General features: G+C 41.6%; 1 protein-coding gene and 1 long non-coding RNA gene across 2 annotated transcripts; both read right to left on the bottom strand.

Annotated features, from left to right (window-relative positions):
* Nucleotides 1–716: 716 nt before the first annotated feature.
* LOC123430518 lies at nt 717–2305 on the bottom strand. Its single transcript, XR_006622952.1, has 2 exons — nt 2264–2305; nt 717–1150 (listed from the first exon to the last, which is right to left on the bottom strand). It is a non-coding gene; the product is annotated as an uncharacterized LOC123430518 (long non-coding RNA).
* An 87-nt stretch (nt 2306–2392) lies between these two features.
* Nucleotides 2393–3619, bottom strand: LOC123428642. The gene is made up of 5 exons (XM_045112845.1): nt 3528–3619; nt 3307–3441; nt 3117–3192; nt 2751–2815; nt 2393–2416 (listed from the first exon to the last, which is right to left on the bottom strand). Exons 1-5 carry the CDS (start codon nt 3558–3560, stop codon nt 2393–2395), a joined length of 333 nt encoding a protein of 110 aa, XP_044968780.1. The 5' UTR covers nt 3561–3619.
* Between the last annotated feature and the right edge of the window lie 15093 nt (nt 3620–18712).

Raw genomic sequence — 18712 nt, 5'->3', positions numbered from 1 at the left:
TGAGCATGGAACTCGGATTACCGGCCCCTTTCTTGTGAGTGATAGTGAATAAACACGTATCGAGGATAACACGCCTAGCATGGAAGATACTGACCGCCCCTTGTCACCACATGAGCGGTTCGGGCATACAAAACATATTATTATTTGAAGATTTAGAGAGTGGCACATGCAAATTTACTTGGAACGGCAGGTAGCACTACTAGGAAAAGGCCTGCTAGTGGCGCATCTATTTTGGCTACTAATGGCGCACTATAGGTGCGCCACTGGCATCACGCCATTAGATTTTTTTACTAGTGGCGCACCACAGGTGCGCCATTAGTATCTGGTATACTAATGGCGCACCAGGCAGTGCGCCATTATTATAGCTCATGGTCCGCCATTAGTATGCCTCCCAGGTGCGCCATTAGTATGCCTCCCACGTGCGCCATTAGTATGCCTCCCAGGTGCGCCATTAGTATGCACCCCAGGTGCGCCATTAGTATGCCTACCAGATGTGCCATTAGTAATAAAAGTACTAGAGAGTGGTATAGCCAAAATACTGCTCTGTATAACTTCAGACAACTAAGTGAACTGTTCCTTGAAAAGTGGCAAAGTCTAACTACATTGGGGCATTTGAGATAGACATCGCAGAGTTAACATATTTATTGTGTGCCAATTCCTTCTACTTTTCTTTTCCTCTCCAACAATTAAAATAATAAGAGTTACAGAGTTACCGATTCATATAAACACCTCATGGTGCCAAACATCATAGGGCTTTATAGGTTTGTTACAGGCTACCACTGTTCAAAACTTCAGTATTGTGCAGAAGCACACATGCTACAAATAAGCTGAAAGAGTTGGTACACAAAACTGCTAAAATTGTGGTGAAATCAAGAAACTTCAAGAACCAGCCTTTGCGACGCAGCATAGAACCTCAAGATCTGGTCATCACCGTGGAATATTTCCATCATCACCGTGGAACCTCAAGATCTGGTCATCACCGAGAAACTTCTAACATCATTACTTGAAATCAAATGCCATGTGTGATCTTTTCCATCATCTAACACATGTTTGATTGACAAATGCTGCATGACATGTTTGCGGGCGGCACTGTGTGAAGGAGACTTGTGGCAGCAAAGCATGGTCGCCCATCTTCCGCAAGATCATGTCCCTACAAAAAATAGATGAATTGATCCAAGGGTTAGATCTACTTGATGTTGTTGCGAGCATTAGATGGTTCTTTCTGAACATCATCAGCCATTGTAACAGAACATAGGCGCAAATTACAAAGGCTCACAGAGTGACAGATCATAGGAACAAAAGAAAATCAGATCATAATGTGCAGAAACTAATTTAAGCCAAGTAGTTGAATGGGTTGATGCGTTGCTGGGGTTCTTACTTGCACATTCGGCCAAAACAGAAATACACAGACATCCCAAGTTCGAAAAAGGGCTAGTTATCTAAGTAGCTAACAAAAGAACATTCAAACTAAACTCTAGAAAGAGGCTATCTACTTCTTTTTGCGGGAAAGAGGCTATCTACTAACCGGAACAAAAAGATCAAGCATAATACACCTATGGAAAATGTACTTCCAGTTTGGAGCAACATATAATCACTGCAAACTCAAGAACGTTGTTACTGTAAATGAAGAAAATATTCGCTGTCAAAATTGTTAAAATTACTGTAAACTTGGACAATGAAGCACTGTTAAAAGGGGAAGCTTGGCACATATATAATTGTATGATTGAACTATAAAACTATAAAAACTGAGTAATTCCATCTACTTAACCACTGTAAACCCCTCACATTGTCACCGCAAAAACAACTTTTCAGAATTTAAATTACTGTGACATAAAATAGAAAATCCATAATTTTAAAAACTGTAAATTGTGGTTCAACATACTGTAGAACACTATAAATTCTGGTAGACATCCACTATAAAAAATAACTTTTCAGAATTTAAATTACTGTGACATACAACAATAAATCCATAGTTCACTCCATTGTAAATTGTGGTTGACATCGAGTGTAAAACTAAATTTTCAGAATTTAAATTACTGTGACATAAAAACAGAAAATAACCATATTTTAATACACTCTAAACTGTGGTTGACATCACTTTGAAAACAAGCCGTCGATTGTTAGGTTGAATTTGCAACATGAGCACCGCTGAATGCAAGGATCGTTAAATCCAATTACAGAACACTAATGACTGTTTCTGGAATATCAAATGCACAACTACATGCAGGTGAAGTAAGCATGCAGCTAGAGGGTGTGTACCTACAGGATATCAAATCTTCTGTATTACAGATCTTAACTCTGAGCTGTGTGTTTGCTGTTTGTCAAGTTGAAAATATTTCGTGATCCCTATATCTGGATGCAGTAGAAAATAGGAACAACAAAACATGAAACATCAGACATTTGAATTACAATGTAGCTGATGAAAATAGGAACAACAAAACATCAGTCATTTGAATTACTATATGGCACTGAATGTTAAATGTCTTATTAAACAGCATGAAGTATTAGGAATATTGCAACTTGGAACTGCGCTTGTTAATTAACACAACGTGAAATTTCCAACATTAGCATCCCTTCTCTCCCACAACTTAATAAATGTTGATTTAATTCAGTACATGTTACACACCAAGATACCACCAAGACACTATACATCTCTCGGATTGTTACACAGAAACACACCATTTCCAGTCACTAAATACTAAAAAATTAGTAGCAAGAATCTATACAAAGAGGCCAAACGATATAATTACCTGAGCGGAGAGCCAGGACAAACGAGCACCAAGAACTTTTACAACATTATTTTCAATACAAAACCCTTCAGATGCACCATCAGGTGATTGTCCAATTCGGTTTGAACTATTTTATAACTCATGAGGTGCAATCGGCGTGGCAGGTATAATTGAAGACTTGGAAGATGTCCACAGTGCGGCAGCAAAATACGCAGGCAAGAAAGTATGTCCGCACAACTAGTTTATATAAGTTGCAGTTATTAAGTTGCTACAGGTTGCAGCTATAGAATATAAAACTTGGTAAGTTATAGGTGTCATGCCATACCCAACCGAGCACTGCCTATGTAAACAGGTTGCAGCTATAGAATACAAAACTTGGTAAGTTACAGTTTGCTGCTTCATATTTGTTTCTGAGTCCCGCGGACATTCTTTGTTCAACTTGCTTTTGCTTTTCTGTTTTTGCCTGCAAAGGTACAGGATCCAATTGTTCAAGAATCAAGGCAACATACATAATTAATTTTAACGAAGCAGATAGCAAGAACAGAACAATAACTAGAGAATCAATCGTTACAATTACCTCGAAGAGTTTCTTCCACTTGTAACGCACTCCGCTCTCCTTCATTCTCTTGATGGCAACGTTCATGTCAGCCTCACCGAATTCCCACTGGAAGAACCTCTTCCACAGCAGATCAGTGACGCCGGTAAGGTCCATCTCTCGGAGCAAAGCCATGATTAAAACTCACAACTGCATCCTCATCTGCAGGTAAGCGAAGATGAATTGCTCCGCGGAAAGTGTACCTGTGTACTGAAATTCGTAGACAGAACAAACATTTCAACATGTGAAATATATGAATTTTACCAATCTTATATCCCTGTCATCTAAATGCCGGGTACTGAACCCTAACGTCCTTTCTACATAGCCCATTTCACTTTCCCCATAATCGTTTGCTTTCTCATTTAAAAGATCAACAAACGCCTTCCCCTTATCAGCTCTTAGCAACCTCACTGCTGCGACTGCTCCAACATGGCAACAACACAAACATTACGAATGATTAAAATAATTCCAATCAATTAGATCATCGCCAGAGATTCATACAAGTAAGGCAAATATGATCAGCAAAATAAAAAATCATAACATCAACATTTTACCTGCTCTGTGATGAGAAACCTCACTGCTACGACTGCTCCGGGAAAATATTGGCAACTATCGCATTTCAAATACCGGTACCTGCAAACACAAACATATATGCAACACCACAAACATATGCAACACAACAAACATACGTAGATCTAGCTAGGCCATAAAAAGTGCATGTGCACGTTGTTGGAGGGAGAAAAAAGTAGATCCACAACATAAAAGCTTTCCCCTTACTTACCTATCAAAAAAGGTAATTTAACCACTTAATTTGGGTGAATCTATGATGCAAATGAGGTGAGGAGGAGGAGGCACCCGAGACAATCTTGGAGGAGGAGGTGGAGAGAATGAAAGTGGGGAAAGTGAGTGTGGTAGGTGGCTGTCCAAAATATCTAGCTGGTCCCAGGTTACTAATGGTGCACCACCTACATATGCGCCATTAGTAACCCTGGTTACTAATGGCGCACCTCCTCTGGTGCGCCATTAGTAGTTCTACAAAAAAAAAGTAGTGGCGCACCACCAACAGATGCGCCATTAGTAACACTGGTTACTAATGGCGCACTAGCTTTGGTGCGCCATTAGTAGTTTGCAAAAAAAAACCGAAAAAATTATAGTAGTGGCGCACTACTAACAGATGCGCCATTAGTAACCCTGCTAACTAATGGCGCACCAGCTGCTGGTGCGCCATTAGTAGTTTTGCAAAAAAAATAAAAATAAAAAAAATATAGTAGTGGCGCACCGAGTGTGTGGTGCGCCATTAGTGTCCACACATGGTGCGCCACTATTATATAGTAGTGGCGCACTGCTTGTGTGGTGCGCCATTAGTATCTATATCATCTATAGCCCTTTTCCTAGTAGTGTAGATACCGCATATAGGTAGGTATGGTGGACTCATATGGAACAACTTTGGGTTTATGGAAGTGGATGCACAAGCAGTATTCCCGCTTAGTACAAGTGAAGGCTAGCAAAAGACTGGGAATCGACCAACTAGAGAGCGACAACAGTCATCAATATGCATTGAAATTAACCAATGTTGAGTGCAAGCATGAGTAGGATATAAATCACCATAAACATGAATATTGTAGAGGCTATGTTGATTTTGTTTCAACTACATGAGTGAACATGTGCCAAGTCAAGCCACTTGAATCATTCAAAGGAGGATACCATCCTATCACACTACATCATAATCATCTTGAAATTCATGTTGGCATCCAAGACAAACCATTATAAGCTCCTAGCCAATTAAGCATGGCATCAGAAACTATGATCTCTAAGTTGTCATTGCAAACATGTTTCTCTCATAAGAATGTTGAATTAGGAACGATGAGCTAGTCATATTTACAAAAACAAAATAGGTCGAGTTCATACCAGCTCTTCCAGGCTCAGTCACTTCATCATATATCGTCATTATTGCCTTTCACTTGCACGACCGAATGATATGAATAATAATAAGAGTGTTCGTGCATTGGACTAAGCTGGAATCTGCAAGCAAATTCAGAGGAGAAGACAAAGTAATATGGCTCTTTGACGGATAAACAATAATGCATATGAGAGCCACTAATCATTTTAATCATGGTCTTTTACCTCGACCCAAAGAAAAAGAAAACTATTTACACGGGAAAGCTCCCAACAAGCAAAAGAAGAACGGGAAATATTTTTGGGTTTTCTTTTAATTACCACTAAGCATGCTGGATAGTAAACTTACAACTAATTTTTTTTGGTTTTTCTCATTTTTAAACAAACACACGATTAGAATGCAAGAAAAAGAAATAAACTAGCATGGATGATACAATGGAAGAGTGTGAAAACCGACTATCAAAGTGAATGTGTGAGCATGAATACAAAGTCGGTGAGAGACACAAGCTTAGGATTTTGGCCTAATTTGGTCTAGTTCCACGGCTGGTCCGGGCGATATCCAAAATCATAATGGGGGTTGTACTGGGACGCGGCAGCTACCGCCTGAATAGGTGCCTCACGGAGGCGAGCAACCTTCACCTCCCTGTCATACTCCTCTACCTCTCCTCTCGTTATGTAATATCTCCATTTTCCCTGGAAGTCAAAGAAGGCAGGAGCAGGAAGGGTAATATGGAAAACACGTTGTCGGTTAAATATTAAATGGTATAGGAGGGATTCATTATCCCTCTCAAGGAACTGATAACGTATCATAGCGGCGCGATCAAGGAAAGCTGTGTGGAGCGGGGGATCTCCTGTGTGGATGGGTATTCCAAGAGAATTTGCTATGCAAGTGGCATAGATCCCACCGAAGAAATGCCCTTTTTTAGCATTATTATTTAGCCTCCTAGCAATTATAGCTCCCATGTTGAAACTTCTATCACCCGTTACTACGCTCTTAAGAATACTAAGGTCAGGTGCGCAGAGCTGACTATGGTCATGCTTGCCATTAATGCATCTACCTATGAAGAGGGCAAAATAATGTAAGGCAGGAAAATGAATGGTAGCCTCCGTAATATCTCTAGTTTCTCCAACAGTTATACCAGAAATAAAATCTCTAATCGAAGACTTAGGAGGGTCATTGGGACTACCCCAATCAGGTATCTTGCATATTCTATTAAAATCCTCTAAATCCATAGTATATCATTTGTCATAAAGATCAAACAGTATGGATGTGTCACGGCCAACTCAAAATTTGAATCTATGAACAAAAGAGGCAGTGAGTGTAGTATACTATTTACATTTATTGGAGATGAATTCTTCGAGCCTGGCGTTGCGAACAAATGTATAAAACTTGTCCTTGAAACCTGCATCAATCATGAATTCATCAGAAGGCCATTCACATGGTTGCACCAGTGCGTTCCTCGGCTGATAAGGATCGGGCTCCCGAATCACGAGATGGGGACCCCTTTTGCTTGAGGAACCACCATGATAGTTCTTCCTGGACATCTTCCATTTTCTGAAATAATTCTGAAATTTTTAGTGACTCAAAATAAAAGCGAACGTAGTTTAACAAAACACATAGCAACTACTCCTACAAGTGCCTAGAGGCCATATCATGCATCAAAATTACTTGGGACCAACTAAAAATAACCTTCAAAGCTCAAGAACAGGGTCACCAAGGCAGCAATAATATGCAATGAATAAAGCACTAGAATAAAAAACTAATTGGACCAATGGAGGGGTCACATACCAAGGCACAATTCCCCAAAACAGTTTGGTGATTGGGGCTTTGCACAAGGAGATCGAAAAATGCAGCAAAATGAGCAAGAACACGGGTTTGAGCTGTGGAATGATTTTTTCTGGAGGTAGGCGAAGGAGATGGGTGCTGGAATAAGTGGAGGGGGCCACATGGGACCCACGAGCCTACCAGGCGCGCCCAGGGGGTGGGCGCGCCTCCTGGGGTCGTGGCCCACTGGTGTATTGCTACCTCTTGAGCTTGCATTGGTTGTTCACTTAAAGAGGAAAGGGTGATGCAACACAATAGCAGTAAGTATTTCCCTCAGTTTGAGAACCAAGGTATCAATCCAGTAGGAGTATCAAGACAAGTCTCCAATGTACCTGCACAAAAACGAACAAACATGCAGCCAATGCTATAAAGGGGTTGTCAATCCCTTTACAATTAACTGCAAGGTGAGACTTGAAGGCGGAAAGTGCAACAATGTAAAAGTGTAGAGATGAAAATACGATGTGAAGTAGACCTGGGGGCCATAGTGTTCACTAGAGGCTTCTCTCATGATAGCAAGTATTATGGTGGGTGATCAAATTACTGTCGAGCAATTGATAGAACCGCGCAAAGTCGTGATGATATCTAAGGCAATGAACATACATATAGGCATTACGTCCGAAACAAGTATACCCATACTGTCTGCATCTACTACTATTACTCCACACATCGACCGCTATCCAGCATGCATCTAGTGTATTGAGTTCATAACAAACAGAGTAATGCCTTAAGCAAGATGACATGATGTAGAGGGATAAATTCATGCAATAGATATAAACCCCATATTTTTACCCTTGATGGCAACAACACGATGCGTGCCTTGCTACCCCTTCTGTCACTTGGTGAGGACACCGCATGGTATGAACCCAAAACCAAGTACTTCTCCCATTGCAAGAATTATAGATCAAGTTGTCCAAACGAAACCCACAACTCAAAGAGAATTACAAGGATACGAAATCATGTATATAAGAGATCAGAGGAGACTCAAATAATATTCATAGATAATCTGATCATAAATCCAAAACTCATCGGATCTCGACAAACACACCGCAAAAGAAGATTACATCGGATAGATCTCCATGAAGATCATGGAGAACTTTGTATTGAAGATCCAAGAGAGAGAAGAAGCCATCTAGCTATTAGCTATGGACCCGAAGGTCTGTGGTGAACTACTCACGCATCATAGGAAATTCAATGGTGTTGATGAAGAAGCCCTCCGTGTCTGAATCCCCCCTCCGACAGGGCACCAGAATGTGCCCCAGATGGGATCTTGCGGAGACAGAAGCTTGCGGCGGCGGAAAAGTATTTTCGTGGCTCTCTCTAGCGTTTTTGGATTTTCGGAGAATTTATAGGCGGAAGAAGAAGGCCAAAGGAGCCATGGGGGGCCCACTAGCCTGCTAGGCGCGCCCCCCAGGGTGCGGTTAGGGGGCTTGTGGCCTCCCCCGGGATCCTTTGCCTTGGTTCCCATGTACCATGCGTATCTTCTGTTATGGAAAAAATCATTCCGCAGGTTTTATTCCGTTTGGACTCCGTTTTATATTCTCCTCTGAAAAAGTTCAAAAACACGGAAAAAACAGAAAGTGGCACTTGGCACTGAGTTAATAGGTTAGTCCCAAAAAAGATATAAAATAGCATATTCATGCATACAAAACAGCCAAAGTTGACAAGATAATAGCATGGAACCATAAAAAATTGTATATATGTTGGAGACGTATCATCAACTTATCCAATTCAAGTCTACGATATAAAGAGAGAGGCATAACACTAACACCGGCTCCAAGATGAGATAAAGCAGTTCCATCATGTCATCTTGCTTAAGGCGTTACTCTGTTCGTCATGAACTCAATGCACTAGATGCATGGTGGATAGCGGTCGATGTGTGGGGTAATAGTAGTAGATGCAGAAAGTATCGGTCTACTTGTCTCGGACGTGATGCCTATATGTATGATCATTGCCTTAGATATCGTCATGACTTTGCGCGGTTCTATCAATTGCTCTACAGTAATTTGTTCACTGATACGTCTCAAACGTATCTATAATTTTTTATGGTTTCACGCTGTTATCTTGTCAACCTTGGATGTTTTGTTTACCTTTTATATCTTTTTTGGGACTAACTTATTAACTCAGTGCCAAGTGCTAGTTCCTATTTTTTTCTGTGTTTTTGACTCTTTTCAGATCTGATTTTGGAATAGAGTCCAAACGGAATAAAATCCCCGAAATCATTTTTTCTAGAACGGAAGAAGATCGGGAGGCTTGAGGGCCAAGCAAGTGGGCCCACAGGGGGGCCACAAGCCCTGTTGTCGCGGCTAGGGGGGGAGGCCGCAGCAACCAAGCTTGTGGCCCCCCTGGCGCTCCCCTGCCCTAGGCCTTTGGCCTATAAATTGCCTAAAATTCCAAAAAAAAATTAGGGCATCCACGAAAACAATTTTCCGCCGCCGCAAGCTTCCGTTTCCGCGAGATCTCATCTGGAGATCCTTCCCGGTGCCCTGCCGGAGGGGACTTTGGAGTTGGAGGGCTTCTTCATCAACATCATCGCCCCTCCGATGACTCGTGAGTAGTTCATTTCGGACCTACGGGTCCGTAGTTAGTAGCTAGATGGCTTCTTCTCTCTCTTGGATCTTCAATACAAAGTTCTCCATGATCTTCATGAAGATCTATCCGATGTAATCCTCTTTGGCGGTGTGTTTGTCGAGATCCGATGAATTGTGGATTTGTGATCAGATTATCTATGATATATATTTGAGTCTTTGCTGATTTCTTATTTGCATGATTTGGTATCCTTGTAAGTCTCTCCGAGTCTTGGGATTTGTTTGGCCAACTAGATCTATGATTCTTGCAATGGGAGAAGTGCTTGGTTTTGGGTTCATACCATGTGGTGACCTTTCCCAGTGACAGAAGGGGCAGCAAGGCACGCATCGTGTTGTTGCCATCAAGGGTAACAAGATGGGCTTTTATTGTAGATACGAGATTGTCCATCTACATCATGTCATCTTGCTTAAGGCGTTACTCTGTTCTTTTGGACTTAATACACTAGATGCATGCTGGATAGCGGTCGACGTGTGGAGTAATAGTAGTAGATGCAGAAAGTATCGGTCTACTTGTTTTGGACGTGATGCCTATAGATATAATCATTGCCTTAGATAACGGTACGACTTTGCGCGGTTCTATCAATTGCTCGACAGTAATTCGTTCACCCACCATCTACTTGCTTTCATGAGAGAAGCCACTAGTGAACACTACGGCCCCCGGGTCTATTCACACCTATCGTTTCCACTTTCGCTTTTACTTTGCTTTGTTACTTTGTTGCTTTCAGTTCTCACTTGGCAAACAATCTATAAGGGATTGACAACCCCTTCATAGTGTTGGGTGCAAGCTCTTTGTGTTTGTGCAGGTACTTGTGATATTCCTTCACTGGATCGATACCTTGGTTCTCAAAACTGAGGGAAATACTTACCGCCGCTGTGCTACATCACCCTTTCCGCTTCGAGGGAACACCAACGCAAGGCTCCAAGGCCACAGGGGAATCCTTTGCATATTTGCCAAGGAAGTCCCTAAAGGCGTAGCCGTAGCAGAAGGATTCCTGGTGCCGTTGCTGAGGAGTATCAAGACAAGAATAGTCTCCCATCAGCACGCTTATTTCTGGCGCCGTTGGAAGGTCTTTTGTTGCAGTAGCATTCACCCACCGTAATACTTGCTATTTTGAGAGAAGACTCTAGTGAACACTATGGCCCCCAGGGTCTACTCCACACCATATTTTCAGCCTTACACTTGTTACTTTGTTGCACTTTCCGCCTTCAGATATCACTTTGCAAACAATCTTGAAGGGATTGACAACCCCTTTGTAGCGCTGGGTGCAATCTCTTTTGTGTTTGCGCAGGTACTCTGGACTTGACGAGATTCTCCTACTGGATTGATACCTAGGTTCTCAAATTGAGGGAAATACTTACTGCTCCTGTGCTGCATCACCCTTTCCTCTTCAAGGGAAGAACCAACGCAAGCCCAAGAGACGATAGAAGGATCTATGGCACCACTGCCAAGGAAGAACTTTTGTTGCCGTAGCAGAAGAATTTCTGGCGCCGTTGCCGGGGGGATCAAGTCAAGAACTCATCCAAGTAGGTGTCGCAAACTCATCTCTTCCATTTATGTTGTTTGCCTGTTGCCTCTCGTTTTCCTCTCCCCCACTTCACAATTTGCCTTTTTCGTTTTCCTTTTTTCGTTTTCTTTTTCATTCGCCCTTTTTCTCTCGCTAGCTTTTTGTTTGTCTGTGTGGGATAATCTACCTGTCCTCATGGCTAGATCCACCACTTAGAACGATACTCCCGAGAGCTAAGTTCTCAATTTCAAACAAATTGAGGAAGAAAACTTAAAGGACGCTTGGTATATGATTTGCAATGCTTAGAGTAGATCTATTCATAAGCAATCCACTATCGTCCTGCTTCGCAGTTTTTATGTGGGTGTTTCTCCTTGGAAAGGTATATTCTTGACACCATCGTAGGTGGAAATTTCTTGGGTAGCCATACTGTTGATTCTTACGGAGCTGTGTGAATTTGGTAGGCTCAACCCCACTCATGGTTAATGGAACTACCTTAACTATGGAACATGTGATGCGTAGGCTGGACGTCATTGAAAATAAAGTTGCTACGATCGAACTCATTGATAATTTGGATAAAAAGATCCACAATCAAATCACTTAGTATGGATCCAAGGTGGCAATGGTTTTGAAAAATTTAAAGGAGATGCAACCCACAGTTAACGAAAAACTAGGTCATGATTCCGCTAGGATTGGCAAACTAGAGGATGTTATAACCAACTTGGGTTCCTCTTTTTCGCTGTGCAGACTACTCCAACTTTTGCCCACAATAAAATCACCAAGTCTGTCTTTGTTCCTAAAAGTAGTGGTGAATCATCCAGCAAGAAAGATGAAAACCTTAAGATGATAAGTGATCACACCACTTATGGTTTGAGCACCAAAGACGACGATACGTGATTCTCTCGCTTTTATGCCTAGCTAAGGGCATTAAGCAATAGCGCTTGTTGGGAGGCAACCCAATAAATTTATCTATTTTCTTTTTGTTTTGTTGCGTCCACACTTTCATAATTTTTTTGTGATTGTGTTTTTTGTGTTTCTTTTCTGTGTTGGAGCGAAGCAAAATCTTTATGACTAGTCTTGGTAATGGTTGTCTGATCCTGCTGGAAAAAGACAGAAACTTTTTGCTCACGAGATAATTTTTCATTTTTATTCAGAAAGAGATTTTGAGTTGATTCTTTTTATGCTGGTTGATATGCCTTTTGCCCAAGAAGACATAAGTTTTCAGATTTTTTTAGGTACCAGAAGTATACGAAGTATACAGATTGCTACAGACTGGTCTGTTTTTGACAGATTCTATTTTTGTTGAGTTGGTTGCTTGTTTTGATGAAACTATGGTTAGTATCGGGGGGTACTAGCCATGGAAAAGTGAGAATATATATAGAATTCAAGTTTGCTACAGTACCAAAAGAAGTGGTAGTTTGTTTTCTTGTGCTAATGTTATCACAAGTTTCTGTTTAAGTTTTGTGTTGTGAAGTTTTCAAGTTTTGGGTGATGCTCTCATGGACAAAGAGATAAGGAGTGGAAAGAGCTCAAGCTTGGGGATGCCCAAGGCATCCCAAGCCAAATTCAAGGACACCAAAAATCCTAGGCTTGGGGATGCCCCGGGAAGGCATCCCCTCTTTCGTCTTCAATCCATCGGTAACATTACTTGGAGCTATATTTTTATTCACCACATGATATGTGTTTTGCTTGGAGAGTCTTGTATATTAGGAGTCTTTTCTTTTTGTTGTGTCACAATCATCCTTGCCTCACACCTTTTTTGAGAGAGAGAGACATGCACTCATCGTGATATTGCTAGAATGCTCATAGTGCTTCACTTATATCTTTTGAGCTAGATAATTTTGCTCTATGTGCTTCACTTATATCTTTTAGAGCACGGCGGTGCGTGACTTCGTAGTTGGCTTATGCTATGAAAGTAGTCCCAAATGTGATAGGTACCGTAAGAGGATACAAAAACCTCCATCTTCATGTGCATTGAGTAGAAAGAGAAGTCTTGATTCCTCTCAATTAATTTTGAGACGTGGATTTGGTAATATTCAGAGCTATGTTAGTAGGGTGTTGTGAATCTAGAAATACTTGTGTTGAAGTTAGTGATTCCCATAGCATGCACGTATGGTGAACCACTATGTTAGGAAGTCAGAGCATAATTTATCTATTGATTTTCATCCTTTGTGTTGAGGTCGGGATTGCGCGATGGTTAACACCTACCAACCCTTCCCCTAGGAGTATGCGTTTAGCACTTTGTTTCGATTACTAATAAAAACTTTTGCAACAAGTATGTGAGTTCTTCATGACTAATGTGAGTCCATGGTATAGATGCACTTTCACCTTCCACCTTTGCTAGCCTCTCTAGTCCCGCGCAACTTTCGCCGGTGCACAAACCCACCATATGCCTTCCTCAAAACAGCCACCATACCTACCCACTATGGCATTTCCATAGCCATTCCGAGATATGTTGCCATGCAACTCCCACCGTTCCATCTCATGACTCGTGCCGTCACTCTCATATTGCCATTGCATGATCGTAAGATAGCTAGCGAGATGTTTCAACGTCATATGCCAAGCTAGATCGTTGCACATCCTGGTACATAGCCGGAGGCATTTCCTATAGAGTCATCATCGTTTTAAGCTTTGAGCTGTGAGTAAATAAAAGTGTGATGATCATCATTATTAGAGCATTGTCCCATGTGAGGAAAAAAGAGAGGCCAAAGAGCCCAAAAATAAATAAAAGAAAAGAAAAAGAAAAAAAAGAGGCCTAAGAGCCCAAATAAATAAAAAAAGAGAGAAAAAGAGAGAAGGGACAATGCTACTATCTTTTTCCACACTTGTGCTTCATAATAGCACCATGTTCTTCATGCTTGAGAGCTTCTTGTTTTGTCACTACCATATGCTAGTGGGAATCTTCATTATATATCTTGGCTTGTATATTCTAATGATGGGCTTCATCAAAAATTGCCCTAGGTCTTCGTGAGCAAGCAAGTTGGATGCACACCCACTAGTTCTCCTTTTGAGCTTTCACATACTTATAGCTCTAGTGCATCCTTTGTATGGCAATCCCTACTCATTCACATTGATATCTATTAATGGGCATCTCCATAGCCTTTTGATACGCCGAGTCAATGTGACCATCTCCTCCTTTTTGTCTCACAACCACCACCACTCTATTCCACTTATAGTGCTATATCCATGGCTCACGCTCATGTATTGCGTGATAGTTATAAAAAGTTTGAGAAAGTAAGAGTGCGAAAACAATTACTTGGACAATATCGGGGTTGTGCATGATTTACATTAGTTGTGTCAGGATGATGGAGCATAGCCAGACTATATGATTTTATAGGGATAACATTCATTGGCCTTGTTATTATGAAAGTTCATGATTACCTTGCTAGTTTGCTTGAAGTAATATTGTTTTCATGTCAATAGCAAACTATTGTCTTGAATCTTACGGATCTGAACATTCATGTCGCGTGAAAGAAGTTGCAAAGGACAACTATGCTACGTAGCATTCCACATCAAAAATTCATTCTTTATCACTTCCCTACTCGAGGACGAGCCGGAGTTAAGCTAGGGGATGCTTGATACGTCTCCAACGTATCTATAATTTTTGATGGTTTCATGCTATTATCTTGTCAAACTTTGGATGTTTTGTATGACTTTTATATATTTTTTGGGACTAACTTATTAGCTCAGTGCCAAGTGCCAGTTCCTATTTTTTTCCATATTTTTTACCCCTTTCAGAGGAGGATTTTGAACGGAGTCCAAACGGAATTAAACTTCCGAAAAGATTTTTTTCGAAATGGAAGAAGATCGAGAGACTTGAGAACCAAGGCAGGGGGTCCTCAGGGACCCCACAAGCCCTCATGGCGCGGCCAGGGCGGCCGCACCGTCCAGGCTTGTGGGCTCCCTGGGCCACATGTGCCCTAGGTTTTGCGCCTATATATCTCCAAAAATTACACAAAAAATCACGAGATCATTGAAAGTACTTTTCCGCCGCCGCAAGCTTTTGTCTCCGCAATATCCTATTTGGGGCACGTTCTGGTGCACTACCGGAGGGGGATTCGGATACGGAGGGCTTCTTCATCAACACCATGACCTCTCCGATGATGCGTGAATAGTTCACCATAGACCTACGGGTCCATAGTTAGTTGCTAGATGGCTTCTTATCTCTCTTGGATCTTCAATACAAAGTTCTCCATGATCTTCATGGTGATTTATCGGATGTATTGTTCTTTTGCGGTGTGTTTGTCGAGATCCGATGAATTGTGGATTTATGATCAGAATATCTATGAATCTTATTTGAGTTTCTTCTAATCTCTCTTATGCATGATTTCATATCCTTGTAATTCTCTTCGAGTTGTGGGTTTTGTTTGGCCAACTAGATCTATGATTCTTGCAATGGGATAAGTGCTTGGTTTTGGGTTCATACGGTGCGGTGACCTCACCCAGTGACAGAAGGGTTGCGAGGCACGCATCGTGTTGTTGCCATCAAGGGTAAAAAGATGGGGTTTTCATCATTCGTTTGATATTATCCCTCTACATCATGTCATCTTGCTTAAGGCGTTACTCTGTTCATCATGAACTCAATACACTAGATGCATGCTGGATAGCGGTCGATGTGTGGAGTAATAGTAGTAGATGCAGAAAGTATCGGTCTACTTGTCTCGGACGTGCTGCCTATATGTATGATCATTGCCTTAGATATCGTCATGACTTTGCGCGGATCTGTCAATTGCTCGACAGTAATTTGTTCACCCATCGTAATACTTGCTATTTTGCAAGAAGCCTCTAGTGAACACTATGGCCCACAGGGTCTACTCCACACCATATTTTGAGCCTTACACTTTTTACTTCGTTGCACTTTCCGCCTTCAGATCTCACTTTGCAAACAATCTTGAAGGGATTGACAACCCCTTTATAGCGTTGGGTGCAAGCTCTTTTGTGTTTGCGCAGGTACTCTGGACTTGACGAGATTCTCCTACTGGATTGATACCTTGGTTCTCAAACTGAGGGAAAGACTTACTGCTCCAGTGCTGCATCACCCTTTCCTCTTCAAGGGAAGAACCATAGCAAGCCCAAGAGACGGCAGAAGGATCTCTGGCACCACTGCCGGGGAAGAACTTTTGCTGCCGTAGCAGGGATCTTATTCAATCCATAGGTAGGTATGGTGGACTCTCATGGCAAAACTGGGTTGAAGGTTTATGGATGCACAAGTAGTATCTCTACTTGGTGCGGGAGTTTTGGCTAATATGAGGTGGAAGCAATCGTCACATGCTAAGGGATCTCTAATCATATAACATTGTTCGAAACCAAGCAAACACAATTCATTATGTTGTCTTCCTTGTCCAACATCTACTTCTAAGCATGCAATAGTTTAGTGAGTGTTCACAATCATAGATGGTGTCAAAGATGATGTATTTATATGTGAACCTCTCCTTCCTTATCACTTCCTATTAATTGCAACAATGACCAAGGGCTACGTTTGTCTACCCTCAACAAGTGTCAATCAACATTCTTTTTATATGTGAAGCCATCACTTCCCATAAGATCATTACATGACATTTCATGCTTTTGTTCTTTTCTCAATTTTTTGATCATGGCAAGAGGCAAAGCCCTTCAACTAAGACACTCTTTATTATATGGCTCACGAGCTCGAATACATCGGGGGTGACACAAAGCAAAACTCAAGACTAAAACACTAAGACTTTTAAACTACTAGAGAAAAAGAAAATTGAAAAGAAACAAACTAAAACAAAGGTAAAGGCAAAAGATGTGATGGTGATACGATACCGGGGCAACTCCCCCAAGCTTGGCACAGTCCAAGGGGATTGCCCATACCCATGCTCAGTTGTCTTCCTTTGGAGGTGATGGTGGTGGAGTTGTCGCAATCTTTGATTCCAAGAGGGCCATCAATCTTTGATTTATACCATGGAGATCTCTGATATGTTTCGCCAGCAAAACAACTTCACGAGTGAGATAAGTATTGCGAGCACGAGTTGTTTCACAAAACCTCAAGAGTTCAATCAAGGATGGAGACAGTAGGTGGAGGTAGGGTTGGAAGAAATCCACTTCTTCAACTTCTTCCTTGTTGAGCACAGATTGCACTTCATCCCATGCCTGATTCTTCTCCTTAGCTTCGCCCTTCGTTTCTTTAGGTAGCCTTTCCTTAGCCTCGAGGACTTCCATCATTTTCAGATCAGCATGTACTTCTCCATAGACTTGAGGGAGATTGTTCTCCCCCACAGATTCTTGGGACGACATCTTGCTCTAAATCTGCGGCAGAAAACAGGCTCGAAACGAAAACAGAGGAAATCTGCGTGATACGAGGGTCAGACCTTATGGGAGAATATATATTAATTTTTTTCAGACCAGAAGGAGTGCTCCGCACGAAAACGGAGTCCGGGAGGCACATGAGGTGGCCACAAGCCCCCCAGGCGCGGCCAGGGGGTGGGCCCGTGCCTGGCAGGCTTGTCGCCTCCTCGCGCAGTTTCCGGACTACTTCCAATTTTTCTATTTTTTCAAATATTCCAAAACAGAGAAAATTCCTACTCGAAAAGTTTTGGAATTTATTTTCTTACCAAATCACATACCTCTTCGTTTTCGGAGTCTGAAACAGCCTGATAAACATCCCTTAGGTATTCCTCCGGAGTTATGGTATTGATGATATTGCTTTCAACATTTATGGGAGTACTTGAGATATAATGCTTGATTCTCTGCCCATTTACCACTCTCGGACAATTACCTTCCGTGTTGTTGATCTTGATAGCACCGGAACGATATACTTCCTCAACAATATAGGGACCTTCCCATTTAGAGAGAAGCTTGCCTGCAAAGAATCTTAAACGTTGAACTCACACTTTTGTATCCTCTTATCATGACACCTATTAACCTTTTCTTTGAACAACTTGGCATTCTCATATGCCTGAGCTCTCCATTCATCAAGCGAGCTAATGTCAAATAACCTCTTCCCACGAGCAAGTTTGAAATCAAAGTTGAGCTCTTTGATTGCCCAATAAGCTTTATGCTCTAGCTCAAGAGGTAAATGACATGCTTTACCGTACACCATTTTGTACGGAGACATGCCCATGGGATTCTTATAGGCAGTTCTATAAGCCCACAGTGCATCATCGAGCTTCTTAGACTAATTCTTTCTAGACCTGTTGACACTCCTTTGCAGAATTAGTTTAATCTCTCTGTTGCTTAGCTCTACTTGACCACTGGACTGAGGGTGATAAGGAGACACAATTCTATGGTTGACATCGTACTTAGCAAGAGTTTTACGGAAAGCACCATGAATGAAATGTGAACCACCGTCAGTCATTAGATATCTAGGGACTCCAAATCTAGGGAAGATAACATCTTTAAGCATCCTAATAGATGTGTTGTGATCAACACTACTAGTGGGGATAGCTTCTACCCACTTAGTGACGTAGTCAACAGCAACTAGGATGTGAGTATACCCGTTGGATTTTTGAAAAGGTCCCAATAATCAAAGCCCCAAACATCAAATGGTTCAATGACAAGTGAATAGTTCATAGGCATTTCCTGACATTTACAGATATTACCTACTCTTTGACATCCGT

The sequence above is a fragment of the Hordeum vulgare genome, chromosome 2H (genome assembly GCF_904849725.1).
Source record: "Hordeum vulgare subsp. vulgare chromosome 2H, MorexV3_pseudomolecules_assembly, whole genome shotgun sequence".
Classification (NCBI taxonomy): Eukaryota; Viridiplantae; Streptophyta; class Magnoliopsida; order Poales; family Poaceae; genus Hordeum; species Hordeum vulgare.
Note: the sequence above shows the minus strand (reverse complement) of the source record. Positions and strands in the feature narration are given on the sequence as shown.

Excerpts from the sequence above, each read along its gene's own strand:
- LOC123428642 (XM_045112845.1), bottom strand. The coding sequence starts at position 3,560 with ATGTTTGTTCTGTCTACGAATTTCAGTACACAG. Across the intron at positions 3,442-3,527 it reads CTACGAATTTCAGTACACAG|ATGGACCTTACCGGCGTCAC; the intron begins GTACACTTTCCG and ends TTGCTCCGAGAG. Across the intron at positions 2,816-3,116 it reads CAAATATGAAGCAGCAAACT|GGTTTTGTATTGAAAATAAT; the intron begins GTAACTTACCAA and ends GTGCATCTGAAG.